Here is a 20920-nt window from a genome sequence, read left to right on the forward strand (position 1 = left end):
TTGATTGATTCATTGATTCATTCATTCATTCATTCATTCATTCATTCATTCATTCATTCATTCATTTATTTATTTATTTATTTATTTATTTCATTTTATGTTATTTTGTGGAGATTTTTTTTTCATCACCCCTATGCCAAATGTCCTTAAATATCTCAATTTTACCTTTTTAATTTAATTGTCTCAAATTGTTTCAAATTGTTTCACTGCACATAACATGGATTTTAGGAGTGTGCAGAGGATCAAACTCTTTTGATGTGTAGATAGAAATCAAGAATATTGAACCATTTAGCTATACTTGTAAAAATTGGGCACCAAATTAACCGTAACATTAATTTAAAAATGCAATGCATGAAAGGAAAATCGTTGTATGAAAAGTTTTCTATTACAAGGTGAGTTTTTTTGTCCCCCGCTTTCCGTCTGTCCATCCGCCACAAAAAACTTAATTTTTAACCGTGGTCTATGGCACGCCAAATTCACAAAAATGAGCTAAACATAGTTTCACAGTCGATAAACTAGGTTTATCGGTTGTAAACTATAGTTTACGGACTGTAAACTATAGTTAACAACGTTAATCTATATTTTACATCCGTAAACAATAGTTAACGCGATAATCTATGTTTCACAACCGTAAACTATACTTAACACTGAAAACAATCATTTGCGATAGCAAAACATAGATTATCTGATAAATACAGTTTCACGATTTGTAAACTATAGTTTACAAACCGTTAACTATAGTTAACGATGTGATAAATATAGTTTCACGATTTGTGAAACTATGATTAACAACTCTTAACTATAGTTTACGGTTGTAATCTATAGTTTACAAACGTGAATCTATGTTTATCAACAAAATCTATTGTTAACACTTATTACAGACAGATAAACTTAGATGATCATTCGTAAACTATAGTTAACAACCGTTAAATATAGTTTTACAGATGAAAACTATACTTAACGAATCGTTAACTATACTTAACGAATCGTTAACTATAGTTTACGGTTTGTAAACTATAGTTTACAGTCGATAAACCTAGTTTATCAAATATGAAACTAGGTTTATCTCATTTTTGTGAATTTGGCGTGCCATAGATAGGTCTTACATATTAAACATGAAAAGACCTTTCTAAAAATATTATGATTTTTTGACCTCGTGACCTTGACCTTGAAGTTTGACACACTTTTAAAAATTGGCCATAACTTTTGAATGAGAAGACTCAGAAGAGATAGGGCTTCATATTAAACATGTGTATTATCCATGACAAAACCTTTCTAAGTGCACTATGACTTTGATCTTGTGAACTTGTCCTTATAGTTTGACCTAATTTTCAAAAAATGTAAGTTATATATGTTGATTGAAAAGAGATGGGGCTTTAATATTTGACATGTGCATTTTATGTGAACAAGATATCTCCAATTAAGCATGCTTCTTAACCCTTGACCTTCACGAATGACTTGATTTGGGCAAGGATCAGCTATTTGTAAATAATAACGGCCGTCACTTTTGAAATTGAAATAAACAAGAATATAATTTTTTTATGATTCATAAAGTTGTATTTATAATTTTGTAATATGAAAGAGAAACAATAAACAATTAAATCTTTTTATTTTAAGAAATAAAATTATTATTACCGAATTTGTATAAAATTGTCCAACTTTTGCGCATGCTTATAAGAGATTTTCCAACCTATGTGTCAAAAATGCAATTTTTAAAAATACCTTTAATTAACACATTTTTATATACAACTATTCTAAAAGATGGATGTTTACCTTACAAATCTAGATAAAAATAATTATTATTTGCTTATCATTATCCCGAGAAAAATAGCTTTGAAATTGAATAACGGACGTTACGAGTGTCGGTCAACATGATGGGTTAACTTTAAACATTGAAATTAATGTAATTGTATTAAAAATACACGAATATTTTATATTTAGCTTTAACTTTAAAGCATACTCAACGGATTCTTTTAAATAACGTTTGTGTAAAAGGATTAAAATAATAAATTTTCGCACATTTATCAAAGGTGCACAGATGTCGGTCAAATTCGTAACGTCCGTAATTTGGGTCGTAAAATGGCTTTTACAATGCGGAATATAGAACCAGTTCGGTTTTTCTATTAGTTTTACCACACATTTGCAGTAAACGTCATGAAAAGCGACCGTGATCCGTAAAATGGAGGCAAAGTGGGTGAGTTTGTATTGTCGGTCAATGACTTCTTACTAGATAACAGACGTCACGCTAATTACTGAATTAGATTCATATAAAATTTAATGATAAAATGGACAAACCATGTTCTCCAATGTGTTAAAATCTATAATAGTTATTTTTTGACACAAACGTTTAAGTATTTTTCTAGAACTATTACGATCATAGAGGTCATTTGGTGTTCGGCAGTTAAATTTTGACTGACATAAAATATACGGATGCGACAAGTTGACACATAACAATGTCAAACCATAACTACTGAAGCACAGTGATTCGATTATGTTACGTAGAAATTTTATGGACATTTTTTTTTCAATAAGATAGAAAGAAAATATAATATTTACCAATGCTTATCTGTTGAAGTCGCATTTTTTTCCTGTCTTCGTACATTATTAACATAACAATATTTGGCTGTTACATGTTGACAAGAAATTGAAAAACGGATATGACATGTTGACACCTTTTCTGGTCAAATAATAACTTCTATACGCAGTATGATAATATGATCATGAAACGTGGAGTATTTGTTTATATTTTAAGGTAATTAGCAGAAGTATATACTTTAAACCAAATATAAGATTCTAAATATATCTATTTTTAATATCATATGAGGAAAAATAATCTCATGATTGGATGTTACAAGTTGACATGTTATATTGATTGGATGTGACACATTGACTCTTTTGTCTAATACAATTTTCAAATGATCTTGAAGGAATTCTTTGACACATACGTTGCACATTATTTTTTCTAAAAAGTAAAAACTAAATAAAAAGCAGTTCAGTATTTTTTCATGAATTCATAATATATAATTTTGAAAATATTATTCTTTTAATTTACAATCATACAGAGTCTAAGAAAGAGAAAATCAAAAAACATTGAGCCTTTAAAAGAAAAGACTACCAATGCAGAGAGAGCTAAAAGGTACAAATTCATTAACTGCATATATCTTTTTCTACAATATTGTAAACTGTACACACATAATTTATGACTTGCTTGAGAAAATAAATCCAGTTACACACTTGTTAGTGTAAAAACTGAAAATTAATCAAGTTCCATTTGAAATATAATGCACATGTGTATTGAAACATATGTCGTATCAGGTATAGAGAACATTTAAAGAAAGATAGTAAGAAATATAAAGAGTACCAAGAAAAAGAAAGAGAAAGAAAGAAGTTAGCATGGAGGAAAAGAACAGAGGAAAAGAAAGAAGCAGATCGCACTAAAGCTAGAGAGAGACAAAAGAGGTTTTTTTTTTTCAAATATACAATGCTGTAAATGAAAACAGATGAAATTAATCAGCTGGATATTCATAAAAAGTTTTATTATGTACTTGTTAAATATTGAAAATTTGAAGTTGCATTGGGAAATGACAATGCAATTTCAAAATTTTTTCTGAAAACAATTTAAAATTGAAATGAAGAACAAAGGATTTTCTGTTAATTCGCAGGTTTCGGGAACGCCAGAAGGAGATGGGAATAAAAAAAAATACGTCCAATACCACATCAAAAGTCCTGACTAGAACTGAAAGGGAAAAAAAAAGAATGTATTGGCGCTTAAAGAAAAGGGAATCCAGAGAAAAACAAAACAGTCAAAAAAAGAGAAGATTAAAAGAAAGAGACCGCGATTATCGTCAAAAAAAGAGAAACCCAGCATCAGGACCAAAGAGGAGAAAACAACACCACATACCGAAAGATAGAGAACACTATGCAGACATGGTAGAAAATATATTGGAGAATGCAACTCCTAAAAAGAAAGAAGCTCTGGCAAAGAGAAATTTATTTGCAAACAGTCCACTCTCAAGAAAAAAATTAAAATTAATGGATCATTCATTCCATGTCATCAAGAAGATTGTCAGAGAAAACAAGAAAGTGAAAAAAACGATCCTGCATAACCTCTCATTTCTTAAGAAATACAGATTGAACAGATTATTATCGAAATACATAGGAGTCAAAGAATCTGAATTTACTAGAAGAGAGAAAGACTTGCAAGAGAGGAAAAGAAGATCTGATGCAGTTTCCGATAGTGTAAAAAGAAGGATTGAACACTTTTACACAAGACCTGATATCTCTACAAATTTACCAACATCTAAGAGAATCAAGAAAGATTTGAGCGAAAGAAGAATTCTGGACAGGCCAATCAAACAAACTTTCACTGAGTTTAAAGAACTGAACCCCGCAGCACAACCAATAAGTTTGTCAACTTTTAAACGTAACAAGCCAAGAAATGTTGAATCAACCAGAAAACAGACATGGTATGGATGTCTTTGCGAAGTATGTACAAATGTTGAGCAGAAGTTGAGATCTCTTAGACAATTTGCTGCAAAGAATGGATCAAACATCAGTATAAAAGACAAGTATGAAGCAGTCTCTTTAACATTATGTGGTAAAGGTTCCAACACATTCCATGACTACAGATGCTTAAAAAGAGAATGTGGGGAATGTGGTGTTGACAGAATTTTTCAGTATTTTGAAAATCTTGCAAAAAATACTACCCAAGAATCTGTAAGATATACAAAATGGGAGCGAGTTAAGAAACTGTACAAGGGAAAAGAAATCACGCAAATTCAACCTGTTACCCACTGTGAATCCTTAACAAAAGTCATTACAGAGTTGTCGGAAGAACTACAAAGCCTCTCTGAACATATTTTCATTGCTGCTTGGCAACAAAGTCAATTTTCAAATCTACAAAATAAAGTTCCAAAAGATTGGGTAATTCTAAATATGGATTTTTCAGAGAATTACTCATGTATAGCCCAACACGAAGTTCAGAGTGCACACTGGGGCCACCAACAGGCCACAGTTCACCCAACAGTGGCATTTTATCAATGCCAGGATTACAACTGTGAGGAAACAGTAATTGAATCCCTTGTTTTCATTTCAAATGATTTGAACCACAATGCACATTCTGTGCAAAGATTTGTTATAGAAGCTGAAAAACATCTTACAAGGAATCGGGGACTTACGATTAAAAAGATGATCCAAATGACCGATGGCTGTGCAGCACAATATAAATCAAAGACCCCATTTACGGACATCTCATATAGTTTGGAAGACTTTGGACACCCTACAGAACGCCACTTTTATGGCTCTAGACATGGAAAGGGTCCCTCTGATGGGGCAGGTGCTGTAGTTAAAAGTGCTGCAAGGAGAGCCGTAAATGGACAGAATATAGTCATAAATAATGCAAAAGATCTTTACCAATTTGCTTTTGAGAAGCTCACCAAAGATGAGAAACATTCGAAAAGAACCATCTTCTATGTGGATGACATAAACCACAATCGACCAGAAAGAAGCCAATCAAAGACTTTAATGGGTACGCGTAAACTTCAGTGTGTCAGAAGCATTGAAAGAAACAAAATAGCTACAAGAAACTTGAGTTGTTTTTGTGACAACTGTGTGAATGATGGTACAAACTGTATAAACAAAGATTATGTTGGTCCTTGGATAATCCAAAATATGCAGCAAGTAGGGTAAGTTTGTTTTCAAAGATTAAATATTCAAAACAGCTAATGTGAAAAACTGATTTATAATCATTTTATATGCTTTAACGTTGCCACGTTGAAACCTTTTTTATGTTGGAATCCCAAACTATGAAATTCTGCTTTTAGTGAAGGGCGATTTAGACACAGAAACATAAACAGAATAGGAAGAACAAGAAGAGGAAGAGGAGAGGGACCTTGCGCCAGAACCAGAAATGAAGAACCAGATTTAGGAGACATCAATAGGGATGCAGAAATAGGGATCCAGAATCAGGGGACTGCTCCTAGGGTCAGAGTAGGTGGTCCACGGGTGAGGGGAAGTGGTCACACAGTCAGGGGAAGAGGTCTTAGGGTCAGAGGAGGTGGTTTCAGGGTCAGAGGAGGTGGTCCCAGGGTCAGGGGAGGTGATCCCACAGTCAGGAGAGGTGGGCCTAGGGTCAGAGGAGGTGCTCAAAGACTCAGGGGAGGTATACAAAGTCAAAGAGCAAGTTCTTCAGAAGGTATCTCTACTTTTCAGAATGCATAATATATGTGTAATGAAATTCTCAAATCAGATGTGATTTTGTTTTGTTTTGTTTTTTAAATATAATTTTATTCATTTGTGTTTTGTTTCATTTTGATAGCATTATTATTCTTTTTTTAAATTTGTTTTGCAGAGTCAAGTGATAGTAGCCAGATAATGTTTGAAGAAAATGAGCTTGAAGGAGACATGTATGTGTCAAAATCTATTTAGTGGTATCTTTTCAAATTAATTAAAAAAAAAATATGCAAAATTTCCAACAAAGTGAAAAATAAAATCTTTTTTTTGTGTATTGCAGCTCAGCAGATGGATTGGACATAAGTGCACTTTTGATGCTACTGTAAGTAAAGTTATCATAAAATCATTGATTTGTACAGAACTGGGAAATAATTTTTGAAAATTTAAATATTTATATTTAGGGATATGCCAGAGCAATTGGAATTTGAGAAGGAGAAGAGTGTTAGAACAAGAGATGCGACTGCACTTTCAGAAGAGCTGGATGCAGAAAGACGGAAGGAGGTTGTGATATTGGATGAGTTTGATGCAAGAACAAGGGCAGAGGACCCACTTATGGAGGAGATGTATGCAGTTACAAGGGAGGAGGACAAACATATGAAGGAAACGGATGCAGTAAGAGACAAGAATGCCCTTTTAGAAGAGATGGATGCAGTAACAAGGGCTGCTGAGGACACACTTACAGAGGAGGTGTATGCAGTTACAAGGGAGGAGGACAAACATATGAAGGAAACGGATGCAGTAAGAGACAAGAATGCCCTTTTAGAAGAGGTGGATGCAGTAACAAGGGCTGCTGAGGACCCACTTACAGAGGAGGTGTATGCAGTTACAAGGGAGGAAGACAGACATATAAAGGAGATGGATGCAGTAAGAGACAAGAATGCCCTTTTAGAAGAGGTGGATGCAGTAACAAGGGCTGCTGAGGACCCACTTATGGAGGAGGTGTATGCAGTTACAAGGGAGGAGGACAGACATATAAAGGAGATGGATGCAGTAAGAGACAAGAATGCCCTTTTAGAAGAGGTGGATGCAGTTACAAGGGCAGCTGAGGACACACTTACAGAGGAGGTGTATGCAGTTACAAGGGAGGAGGACAAACATATAAAGGAGATGGATGCAGTAAGAGACAAGAATGCCCTTTTAGAAGAGGTGGATGTAGTAACAAGGATGGAAGATACAATAACAGAGGAGCTGGATGCAGTAACAAGGGCAGCTGAGGACACACTTACAGAGGAGGTGTATGCAGTTACAAGGGAGGAGGACAGACATATAAAAAAGATGGATGCAGTAAGAGACAAGAATGCCCTTTTAGAAGAGGTGGATGCAGTTACAAGGGCAGCTGAGGACACACTTACAGAGGAGGTGTATGCAGTTACAAGGGAGGAGGACAAACATATAAAGGAGACGGATGCAGTAAGAGACAAGAATGCCCTTTTAGAAGAGGTGGATGTAGTTACAAGGATGGAAGATACAATAACAGAGGAGCTGGATGCAGTAACAAGGGCAGCTGAGGACATACTTACAGAGGAGGTGTATGCAGTTACAAGGGAGGAGGACAAACATATAAAGGAGATGGATGCAGTAAGAGACAAGAATGCCCTTTTAGAAGAGGTGGATGTAGTAACAAGGATGGAAGATACAATAACAGAGGAGCTGGATGCAGTAACAAGGGCAGCTGAGGACACACTTACAGAGGAGGTGTATGCAGTTACAAGGGAGGAGGACAAACATATAAAGGAGATGGATGCAGTAAGAGACAAGAATGCCCTTATAGAAGAGGTGGATGTAGTAACAAGGATGGAAGATACAATAACAGAGGAGCTGGATGCAGTAACAAGTGCTGCCGAGGACACACTTACAGAGGAGGTGTATGCAGTTACAAGGGAGGAAGACAGACATATAAAGGAGATGGATGCAGTAAGAGACAAGAATGCCCTTTTAGAAGAGGTGGATGTAGTAACAAGGAAGGAAGATACAATAACAGAGGAGCCGGATGCAGTAACAAGGGCTGCCGAGGACACACTTACAGAGGAGGTGTATGCAGTGACAAGGGAGGAGGACAAACATACAGAAGAGACAGATGCTTTGACAGAGGAGGCTACTTCTCAGCAGGATTTGTAAGTTAAACTTCATATTCTTGTCTTTTGAATGCTATTTAATATTGAATATACATGGTTGTAGAAAGTTATTTAACCCATCAATGTAATTTTTTAAAAGATTTTCTACAGGGACTTATGTTTTAATTAAACACGGAACCCAACTTTTACCAGCAGTTGTAAGTTAATGTTAATAATTAAAATAATGGTTTGGTTATGTTCTTGATTTGTTTTTGATATGTTTAATTTATTATTTTTGATTATATTTAATTTGTAGATTTTTGCAATATTTTTAAACACATTCACCAACAAAGCCTTAATATGTACATTACATGAGCAAATAACAAAAAACAAACAAATAAACAAACAGAAACAATGAATCCTGTTCATTTTGAAAAGAATTGCAGAAATTTGGAAGAGGAACATTTAAAAATCCATTTCTTTTAATGATGATTTTTTTTAAAATAAAATTTTGGTTTTTATATCTTGGACATATATCTTACAGGTGGTTGATTGGCCTGCTGTTGTATATTTCAAATATCTTGCAAGGAGTGAGAGATGGATCAAACAAGATATTGTTTACGATGTTGAGAGTAGTGATGTTCTTGTAAAACTGGCAGATCCCGTGGAAGAAAAAAGAGGCCGAAGAAGTTTTTTTCATTTTGAAGGTATGTATTAAAATTCAAATCCCTAAATTAAAACACCATTTCCTACAATTTTGCTCTTTTTGATTATAATAAAACTCATTTATTTTCTTTTCAGATGCTATGCTACCAGCTCCTCATGATTTTCTTGGCTGATTGCCTGTTATTATTTGACCATTGTCCAAATTTAAATCCTTGCTGATACAAGATTTTTTTCTTATTATTTTGTTAAAGATAAAATTTTATTAGTAAACTTCAGTTGTATATTAATGAAGAACAAATAATAAAATTACTAAATAAAAATTACAAAGCTGATGAGAGTTAAAATATCCTTACCACGAAAAACTGTGAGGGATGTTATAATGTAACATCCGTCACAGCGCTTAAAATTCATGGAAATACTTTCAGTAGTTTTCATTAGTATTAGCAGAATGTTTGAATGGAGTTGTATTTGACAAATTAACTTCATTGCATGTATAAAGTCGTGTGTATTCTTAACAAAACTTACGAAATGCGTTACAAAGCGTCGTCAATGTAACCTCCGTAACTACCTTACTTTAGTTTGTCAATTTGTAACATCCATTTCTGAATTGTGTGTCAAAAAGTCAAATATAACATCCGTTTATTATACAGGATAAAAAATTCTTCAAGAAAGATCTAATGTATCCTGTTCTGCTTTTTTAATGAAAAACTAGTGTTATTTCCTCATTTAGTGAAAAAAACTCACGGTAAACATGATTTCTGTGCAGAAAAACGATTGATGAAAATGCTATAGTAGGAAAAATTGATGTCACCTCCGTCACGATTAATTGTGCCTTATTAATTTTATAGATAGGTCATAGAAATTTGTCTACTTCGTCCCAAGTAAAAGTGTGGTCAGGTCCATGCATATGATGGTCTTTTTTTGGGTCTCTGTAATGCGAAATAACTTAAAAATTCACATTATATGTGTCAACATAACGCCCATCACTTTTTGATCACCTATATTTGGATGCGATTTTCTTAAAAAATAAAGATGCAACTATCTTTTCTTATCAAATTCATGAAAGAGTGTGTAAATATAAATGTATTTAATTAGAAAAAATGTAAAAATATTGACACAATTTTTTTCACTGTGACGGCCGTTATTATTTACAAATAGCTGATCCTTGCCCACTTATAAAAATGATAAAGGAGCTAGTGGAAAGAATTTTTGATCCCACATTAGATACATAATAGGTTTACTCTCTGAAAAAGTGATAGAATTTATGTAATTTTTATCATTTACGTGTTAATTGTCATTTACTGTACAAATTTGTAGCACTATCTCAACTAATATTTACCAAAGATCGAGAAAAAAGATGAACATTAGTATGAAATTCACGTTATTTTTCGACTGTGTTCATTGAATTTCTTGCAATTATTTTTAAATCACAAAATGAATAGCTAACATGAAATGAATACAATGTTTCGGCATGTGAACTAAACTTCTGAGATGATCCCATTTGATTTTAACCAATCAAACGCCTTCTTACAAACTTTCGACACATGGAATTGGACTTCCGGATTGCTTGACAGGTAAATAAACAGTAGCCGAAGCTGATAAAAACCCGTGATCAGGTAAAAAGACATGACAAGATATTGAAGAATGTGCTCTACGAAGTAAAAATTATAGGTGAAAACTTTTGACATGAAAGTCTTTGAATGAAATTCCTTTACCTGTGTGATATCTGTTATGTTTTATGTGCACAGTGGCTCGCAGGTGTCCACAAAGTCCAATGGCCGATCTTAATAAATATTTTATATTCTTTTCATAAATGTTCAGTTGTTCATTGGGGAATTAATAAGAGGTAGACCTTAATTATGATTCAAAGAAGAAATGTTCTATAAAATCAAATGTTCTTGCTACTTGTCATTGTAGGTAGAAAGAATTTACGTATGACAAAGAAAAAGAGAAGAGGGTTGACATGAAAATAAGTCATGGATGAGGAAATCAATCAACTGATTGAATATGACTCTGTTTCAATGAGCACAACCTTGGTAATGACATATAATTTATATATTGCCATACCTTTTTAGCTCACCTGAACCAAAGGCTGAAGTGAGCTTTCTTGATCAAAATTTGTCTGTGACAGACACAGTCATCATTGCAATTTTTTCCCACAAATTTCATCTTTTTCTCAAGAATATCTAGGCCAATTTTAAATAAACTTGTTCAAATCATGACCTATTAGGGTTGGTTGAGGCCACTGTGGATGCATGATCAAGGTTTAACTTATGAATTAACATTGGAAGCAGCCTTAAAAATACTCTTCTCAAGAATGAAAAAGGCTCAAATAGTATACTGATATGGAACCATCCTCGATCAGGTAGTGTTGAAGGTTGATTCAAATCCTGAACCCTGCAGTAGGGTGGGGTCACAACAAGGAATCAAATTTTTCGATGGAAAATGAGAAAATAAATCTGATGAAGAATGGTCGGGTCATGACTCAGGTGAGCACTGTGGCCCAGAAGCCTATAGATTATTTTATTCATTTTGGAAAGGAAAAGGAGTGTGGTCATGAACAATTTTAATAGGAATTAGTAACAATTTTATGTCTGAGATAGATGCAGTGCAGTATCTTTACGGAGATGACAGCACATCAAATTTTAAAGAGTCTCAAGTTACAAGGGAAAGTACTAATTAAGTTATCCTCTGAATCTGTCTTCAATATGAAGAGTATTGAATTGCACAGGGGAAAATTTTAAAAGATATATTAGTGTCTTTTCTTTACAAAAATCAGCCAAAAACATTCTGAGTACACTTCATGAATTTCCTTCCAAATTTAATCTTGCAGTTATAATTTTATTTATAGAAATTTTACATGCAATTTATTTTGTGAATTTACAATTTCATCAATATATGAAAGACAAAAAAAATTTGTAAATTATAATGTTCTTCTTATCAGCAGTAAAACTCATCTCTTCATTGTTAACCTCTTATGAACTTGCATGTACATCTGTACATGGTGTATAATAAATATATATTATCATAACAGTAACTTGATCTGAAGGGTCGTATTACGTCGAGTTGACAGGCGCGGATCATCAGATCTAACAAGACCTGAAGCATTGAGTTTGATCTGATGATCTGCGCCTGTCAACGAGACGTGATACAGCTCTTCGGATCAAGTTACTGTTATAATGATAAATTTATTATATACCCCCATATAAATAGCTAAATATATTGAAATAAAACTTTGAGGATCAATTGTATAATATTTATCCATAAACCAAAGCATAATAACAAGGGACATTTTAACTCACAAGAAAAATAACGTCATGTTTTTGCGTACTACGTCATCAGTTTCAGAGAGTGGTGATATGGGTTCAGAAAACCACAGTATGGTGATCCGGAAAATCGGATCAGGACGTCGCATGATAGCGTAAATTCAACAGTAAAATTGAGTGATACACGTTAGGTATATAATAAATATGCAGGGCACACAATAAATAAAGTTCATGATTATGACATTTTTTCTACTATGCTTAAGTATCTGAGCACTCTTTAGATAAAAATCTCTTCTGAGTTTCTCCGTCATTATAAAGACATGATCTAGGATGTAAGTAGAGGTATGTACTTCCTGACCAAGTTGAGTTTCTATGAGAACCCTAGCTAGCAATGAGGATATTTACTATAAGTCTACTTTTGTGTGTGTTCTTGGTCATGCATTCTTCATTCAATTGTTAAATGACACATATTAAGTCTGTGGTTTAACTAAAATAGGAGAAGAATTTTTCATTGAAGTCATGCGGTCTGGGAATTTGAATGTAGGGAAATATAATCTATGCTAAAAGAAAAAAAGAAAATATTACCTTATTTACCTAGCTTCATTATGTCTCTTTTAAAAGTTTACTAGAATATACATTGTTTATAAAGTACACTAAAATGTTTGCATAAACTGAGGTTCAGTTGTCATTAAGGAAAGAACATGTTTGATTCTTATATGTTTGACAATATCAAGAATATATTTTTTTTCTGATCACAAAATTAAGCATTAGTATCCCAACAAGACAGGTTATCAGTTAAATAAGCTCATAGACTGGTACTTGCCTATCCTGCAGTTATAAGGGATGCATGCCCCATATCAAATTAAAGAAATCAAACAAGAAGTGCATGCTTTATAATACTATTTCTAATCAGTGTGAATTTCACTTCAATATACTATTAATGTTAGCTAGTTTCAGAAACCTTAATTGACCTGCAGTGACACAATTGTATGACAGTGTTCTGATAATGTGAATATTCTGTAGATTGAGCAGGCTGAGGCCATACAGGGGCTGTCTCAGACCGAGATGCTGACTGCGGCCAGGTTATCAGGGTTCCACACTGAGGAGGATTCTGATGGAGAGGGTTACACTGTAGACGACATACAGGGGGTCCTGGAGAATAATGAATACACAGATGCCATATCTGTAAGTCTTCAGTAAAAAGTTTTATACAGCTACGTATTCAGTCAGGATGTTTTTTGCAAAGAAACGAACACACTTTCAAAGCAAAGATATTTGTGGGAGGTTCAGTTTTTTATTTTTTATAAATAAGTTTTCTAAATAAATTTCTTTCAAAATTTTTAAGAATTAAAAACCACTTTATATTATTATAACTCTTGGATAATCCATTGAATTTTAGACAGAAAAAAAAGAGACATTTAAGGTAGGTCGCGGGTTTACTGTCTGCTTGAAAACATACTCTGAAAATTTGTCAACTGAATCCTCTCGTTTCAAATTTAACTTTCTGAAATTTTTGCGAGATTCGTCTGCGTGGTTATATTGTTATCGTATTTCAAAGGCACTAATGTTGATGAGAACTGGTGACGCTATTACAATGAAATATATAATAAATGCGCCTTTCTCATCGGTAAACGCATTTCAAAACCATGCTTATTATATAAAAGCGGCGCAGACGAATTTTATATTACTCAACACAATGAAACTGAGATAAATTTAGAATCGATCTATTAAAAAAAATTAATATGTGTTGTCACTCATTTTCTCGCAAAAAAACTTTAAAGTTTTACAAATTTGTAATAAACGTATATAATTTCATTAAGACGTTATATAATGTTAGTGCGACGTCATTATTTTCGTACGTCTCAGAATCACGATGTAATCAACAATTCACTGAAAATAAAACGTTTTATCCGCATTTTCAATTTTTAATTGATTGGCAATAAATGTTCATGTAAACATTGTCATAATTTACCTAAATTGTCACACTTTTTTCAATGAAACACAGATTCATATTACTTGAATAAATTTTGACCTTTCATATTTTAACGTTATGTTAATTCTTAATTTAATTTAGTAGTGATTGGTTATTGATTAATCCTTTATCTTTTATTACATATGAATAAATATTTTTAGAGACAAAACAAGCTTTAATGTACTGATGGAAATACTTTTTGCTTGTTTGTAGTTGATACTGTAAACGTAGTAAGCTTTTTACGTCGAATCCTATTGTGACGTCAGCAAACCCGCGATCTACCTTAAGTGTGTATTGTAAGCATGTTAGGTATAAGCATTATTTTTAAAAGTTATTTAGATATGTTTAATGAGCAATGAAATTAAAAATGTGTGTCTTCCATTCTCAGGTTCAGAGAGAAGAATTGAAACCAGACAGCTTACCACCTGAAGGAGACCAGTCCTCTCAGTACTGTGATGCATGGAGTGCCAAACCAAGTGATGCAAAAAATTCCAATCCTTCTACTTATACAGCAGACAATAGTTTGATTCAACCAGGCAGTGACATAGCCATTACCTTAACACAACCACACTCCTCCCCTTCTGTGATTCCAGAATTAAAACCAGCCCCGGGGGATTCTCTCCCCCCTCCCCTTATCCCCCTACCCCTCAGTAATGACGACAGTGATGCTTCAGACAAATCATCAAAGAGCGGGTCCCCTGGTCATGTGTTAAAAATAGTGGAATCCTGGGAGGGGAATATAGATGAATACAACTTAGTGGGACGGGACTCAAGATCACCTCACTCTGGATCAGCTGACACAATCGAGTCCCCGAGGTCAGATTCCTCGGGGGATGTCTCCTCCCCCAGGTCAGGAACTCAGGGGCTTTCCTCGTCCCAGGAGAAGAATCCGTGGAAACCCTCAGCCTACAAGACAGCTCCTCAACCTCTGCCAGGCATGGTCAAACCCAGTATATATTCCCTGGCTAGGAATAGTAACCTGGATCCTAACTTTGTCTCTGAACAAATCCCAGAAGAGAATCTATATGAATGTGTCGCCCCTGTAGCAGAGACAGTGGTGAAGAAACCTTCTCCCTATGATCCACCATGGTCAGACGACTACACTGACCCGACAGAGTCGATAAAGGGAGGTAGTAAACCACCCAACATGGAAAATGGGAAAGGTAAGGGGATTTCAGACCCTTGGTTTGAATACCATGATCTAAAATTCAAAAAGATCATATTTTATATGTCAAGTTGAAATTGTGGTACAAATCTAGTAAGCTTATGCATTTAACTTTGAACTGTAAATTTATCGAAATCATTTAGAGAAATCTTTTATTTGTTTCAAGAATATATTATCATTAGACAAGGTCTTAATATGAACTAAAGTATGAAACATTTTGTTTTGAATATAATTGTTTGCCTACAGAATCAGACAGCAGCCATATTGACCCCACTACAGGTGAGTCTCTGTATGACACACCTGAGAACTTCAGTGGAAGTTACGACCACCTCAACCTGTTCAAAGCTCGGAGACAGAAACCCATAACAGAGGACCAGTATGGCATCCACAGTGGGAAAAGTCTACAGGCATCCACAGAGCAGGGGAGAATGTACAAAAAGAAACACACCAGGAAAGGTATATAAAAAAGTTATAGAAATATGTCATATAGGGAAAATATTACTATAAGGCCACACCAATTTAATTTTTTGTATAATACAGTGGTATTGTTTAACAAAGAGAGTGCTCTAAGTGGTTAATACATTTTTTATCATGATATTAAGCCTTTGAATGACAAAATATGTCTTCTTCTGTTGGGTTATTTTAGCAGATACAAAAAAGAAAACTGTTAGAATATCACAGAGTAAGTGACAAATGCAACACAAAAAGCTTATATCTGCAGTTCAAGTGCAACCCACACAAAATGCTCAGGCTCAATTTCCCCAGCAAATTCCTTTACATGATGTTGATTTGCTTTGCGTACTCATATCCTATAAGTGTAAATGTCGTTCAGAGATTTAATTTAAAATGTTTAATTAATTATTTTCTTATAACCCACAATTCAAGTTTGAGTGAGGAAATTATATGTTGTAATAACACATGATTCATGTATATACATCTCATAGTCTTTAACTACATTTCCTGAAAGTGAATTTAATGAGTACCAGTTTAGCCATCTCTATAGTTTATGTCAGGATGAAATTTTTTTATCTGATTTAGAATTGTAAATGTTGGTTCTACAGATATGTTGACATTGTTGTGGGAACTAAATCTAGAATGCTAATTAATGGATACTCTGAAAGAGCTTGCCCGTAATACAAAATGACCAATTTTAAACCATAATTTGAGACCCAAAACATGTGAATAGAAATTAGGCTGCATAAAGACATGGTGTTTGTGAGCTAAGTATGGGAACTAGTTTTTGAACCATGTGTGTTGTAAACGTACTTTACATTAAGGTTCCTCTCTGTGGAAATTAATGATCTTCACATGTCTTTTAAGTGCTATTAATCCATGGTTTGTGTCTGTGTTATGGCTATTAATGTTAAAAATTGTGGTGTTCATAAAGTGGTTTTTCCTATTTGAGTTTCGTCAGTCCGATCTGTGTAGAAATAGTGTACATGTTAGGTGTCGATTTAACTGATGTATTTTAAGTGGACACTTGGCGACCTACTGTTAAATATGGATGAAAAGGAATGTATCTATCAAAACAGTGGCACTTCTCAAGCAGCAGAGGATCCACATACCTACATAACAATACTGGACGATTTAACCCCTAATGAGGAGGAGGAGATTTACGAAGAAGTGGACAACATCTACAATAATGGTGGCACGGAAATATGTGGAAATATGCTGAATCACAAACAAATTTTAGAAAATGTGTTACAGAATGGAAATCCTTTGATAAAAAATCCAAATGGGGTGGTAAAAGCTCAGGAAAGATCAAAGGAGGGGGCAGAGAAAAGGCTAAGTCGATATATAACAGAGGAAGAGTATGTCACACCAAATGTACCCATAATTCAGTTGGAGGACTGTTGTTTCTATGGTAATGTGAGTGATGAAGAGGGACCTAATCTATTGAATCAAAACAAAGAGACCATTAGGGAGGAAATTGAAACTTTATATGGAAACTGTGTCAAGGAATTATACCATCGCCAAGGCAAGTCTGGAATTACATGTATGTGGTTAGGAGAGCTTACAAATCCATAGAGAACTCGCTACCCCAGAGTTTGATTTACAAAACAACCATACAAATTGCGATAGGATTTTTTTTTTACCCCTTCTGAAAAGCTAATACTAGTATTGGGTACATGTATCTATAGATGAAATATGTATACTGGATTGCAACTGAAATTTTATGTTTCCGTAATGAAGCTATAGTGATACAAGAAGCACTGTGTCTAGTTGTCTGTTTGTCTGCCTGTGTAGTAGTAAAATCAGGGTTCAGCTTGTAGTTTTTACTGGTTAGTTCTGAGGTATCTCTAGGGGTTTCTAAACTGGACCCACAGATTTGGTAACTTCATGTCTAGCCAACTATTAGGTGAAAATTTAAAGTAAAAAACTGTTAGTGCCTGGTATACATGTAATTTTATAAGAATGTTATTGATTACCCTAAGTTGCATTTTGAACTGTATTGTTATTTCATAAACATTCTCCTAACCTCATTTTACAATTTTTTATATATCAATAGACATAACTGATGCTCTTTTGACAATACACTATCAAAATCATTTGTGTACATAAACTTTGCTTAATATATATTTGCTCAATTTTGAAGTTGAAAGTGAATTTGTAATTGCACACTTAGATCCAGGAAGATGTTTAATAAGATATTTCCTTATGTATTTAGATTATGATTAATAGGTAATGATGGTAGTATACGAGTTGTATGTCACCTGAATATTGATTCTGTAGTACTGACATGGTAATTCTGCATTTTTGAGTCAGCCTTCTAGTAGATAATACATGTATGCTGTGTATTTTTATGTTGATATTTTCCCCAAGAATAAGAATTTGTGCAAAGATGGACATTTTCAAAAATCCATTAAAAGCAGCAATTTTTTAATCATAATTCATTTTGCTTTTTGTTGAGCCTCTCTACAAATCTCCCTTTTGCCATTGTCCTTAGTGTTATTTTTGGAGCAAATCAGGACTGTGTAATTTGGATCAAAATCAGGATTACCTGGTATATCAAATTGAAATTTATAATAAACTATTACGTATTAAAGCATATACCTAACAATTATTAAAGATTTATACTTGCTTCCAAGGTACTCTATTTAGGTGCAGATGTTCTTTTTATGAACAGGTAAATTATAAGCACTCACTCAAATGTCTGCTTTCCCTTCACTCATATGTTATGTACTGAATAAAGGTACATGTATGTTTATGTGAATGAAATTCATCCAATTGTAAACATCTAAACTTATATTATATGGTCAAGATCATTTCTATCAATGATCTAATTTACTTTTATACAGAAATTTAAAAAAAAGTATTTTTAGCTCACCTCAAGGAAGTTGGGGGGAACATGTAATACTGGGTGTCCTACAATTCAATATTTAGTAACCAAGTAACGGTTTTTGGAGCAGGTTCATTTTTACATGTATGTTTATGTGAATGAAATTCATCCAATTGTAAACATCTAATCTTTTATTATATTATATGGTCAAGATCATTTCTATCAATGGTCTAAGTTACTTTTTATACAGAAATTTAAAAAAAAAGTATTTTTAGCTCACTTCAAGGAAGTTGGGGGGAACATGTAATACTGAGTGTCATACAATTCAATATTTAGTAACCAAGTAACGGTATTTGGAGCAGGTTTATTAGCTCACCTCAACGAAGTTGGGGGAGCTTATGTAATACCCTCAGCATCGGCGTCCACGTCGGCGTCGGCGTCCCAGGTTAAGGTTAAGTTTTTTGGAGCAGTTTTCTTTTTAAGTACTTCTATGTCTTATATTGATTAGACATGCATGGAAGATGGTTCTAGTGTGTTTCATTGTTTCAGTCAAAGTTTCAGATGCTGCAATTTCAGCAAGGAATGACCAGGTTAATGTTTTTGGAGCAGGTTAACATTTTTGGTGCAGTTTTTGGTGTAGGTTTCATTTCCAAGTAACTATAATCCCTATGTTGACCAAACTTGCATGGATGATACATCTAAGGATGGATACTACTGGGCTTGCTTCGGATGCTGAATCTGACCTACATTTTCCGGTTGAGTGAACAGGTTAAAGTTATTGGTGCATGTTTCATTTCTAAGTAACTATAAGCCCTATGTTGCCCAAACTTGCATGGATGATACATCTAATGATGCATACTACCGGGCTTGCTTCAAATGCTGAATCTGACCTACATTTTCCGGTTGAGTGAACAGATTAAAGTTTTTGGTGCAGGTTTCAATTCCAAGTAACTATGAGCCCTATGTTGACCAAACTTGCATGGATGATACATCTAATGATGCATACTACCGGGCTTGCTTCGGATGCTGAATCTGACCTACATTTTCTGGATGAGTGAACAGGTTAAAGTTTTTGGTGCAGGTTTCATTTCCAAGAAACTATAAGCCCTATGTTGACCAAACTTGCATGGATGATACATCTAAGGATGCATACTAACGGGCTTGCTTCAAATGCTGAATCTGACCTACATTTTCCGGTTGAGTGAACAGATTAAAGTTTTTGGTGCAGGTTTCATTTCCAAGTAACTATAAGCCCTATGTTGACCAAACTTGCATGGATGATACATCTAAGGATGCACACTACCAGGCTTGCTTCGGATGCTGAATCTGACCTACATTTTCTGGTGGAGTGAACAGGTTAAAGTTTTTGGTGCAGGTTTCAATTCCAAGTAACTATAAGCCCTATGTTGACCAAACTTGCATGGATGATACATCTAAGGATGCATACTAACGGGCTTGCTTCAAATGCTGAATCTGACCTACATTTTCCGGTTGAGTGAACAGATTAAAGTTTTTGGTGCATGTTTCATTTCCAAGTAACTATAAGCCCTATGTTGACCAAACTTGCATGGATGATACATCTAAGGATGCACACTACCAGGCTTGCTTCTGATGCTGAATCTGACCTACATTTTCTGGTTGAGTGAATAGGTTAAAGTTTTCATCAAGAGATGAAAATTCTCAAATTTGCTTCAGATGCTGGATTTTGATTACATTTTCATGAAGAAGAACTAGTTTAAATTTTTTATGTAGGTCTATTTCAAAGTATCAGATCAAAATTACTTAAATATTTTTATTTTTGGAATGTACACTTTTTTTTGGTTAATTGTGTGAATTTGCCTTATTTAAAGACAACATTCGTTGAGGTGAGCTCTGTAATCTCTGATTACCTATGTTTTTTAAGTAACAGTTCACTTTACCTGGATGAAACTCACAAGGATGATACATTTAAGGATGCACACTACTGTAAATTTTATTATTTTTTTATTAACTCAACAATTCCTATTTTTCAGATCCTCCAAAAACATATGAAGTAGAAAAGCATCCTGAATTCCAGGGGTCAGGAAAATATGATGAAGGTATTGATTTGAACAAATATTGTGAAACAGAAATTGTACAAATTATGATAGGGCAAATATTCTAAACACAAAATCAGTATAATTATATATAATGCTCTCTATTTCCTTGTAGGGGGTATATTTTTTTAAAAATTGCTCACCTGTGCTATTGAGCTATTTACAGACATGTTGTCCATCCTCTATCCACTCATCTGTCTAGCTGTCTGTC

The 20920-nt window shown here is 34.0% G+C and overlaps 1 protein-coding gene across 4 annotated transcripts in view; it reads left to right on the forward strand.

The window, feature by feature from the left end:
- Nucleotides 1–10501: 10501 nt before the first annotated feature.
- Nucleotides 10502–20920, forward strand: part of LOC134280302 (rho guanine nucleotide exchange factor 10-like) — a 32584-nt gene continuing 22165 nt past the window's right edge. For 2 of the 4 annotated variants that reach the window (XM_062762708.1, XM_062762710.1), the window contains exons 1-7: nucleotides 10502–10525; nucleotides 10869–10987; nucleotides 13241–13402; nucleotides 14578–15352; nucleotides 15601–15810; nucleotides 16001–16036; nucleotides 20647–20712. In XM_062762708.1, coding sequence (XP_062618692.1) covers nucleotides 10928–10987; nucleotides 13241–13402; nucleotides 14578–15352; nucleotides 15601–15810; nucleotides 16001–16036; nucleotides 20647–20712 — 1309 coding nt within the window. In that variant the 5' untranslated portion in view covers nucleotides 10502–10525; nucleotides 10869–10927. The other 2 variants (XM_062762709.1, XM_062762711.1) reach the window with 2 other exon arrangements.

This window comes from Saccostrea cucullata, unplaced genomic scaffold, assembly GCF_032062105.1.
Source record: "Saccostrea cucullata isolate Sc308-1 unplaced genomic scaffold, CSIRO_AGI_Scuc_v1 ctg216, whole genome shotgun sequence".
Taxonomy (NCBI): Eukaryota; Metazoa; Mollusca; class Bivalvia; order Ostreida; family Ostreidae; genus Saccostrea; species Saccostrea cuccullata.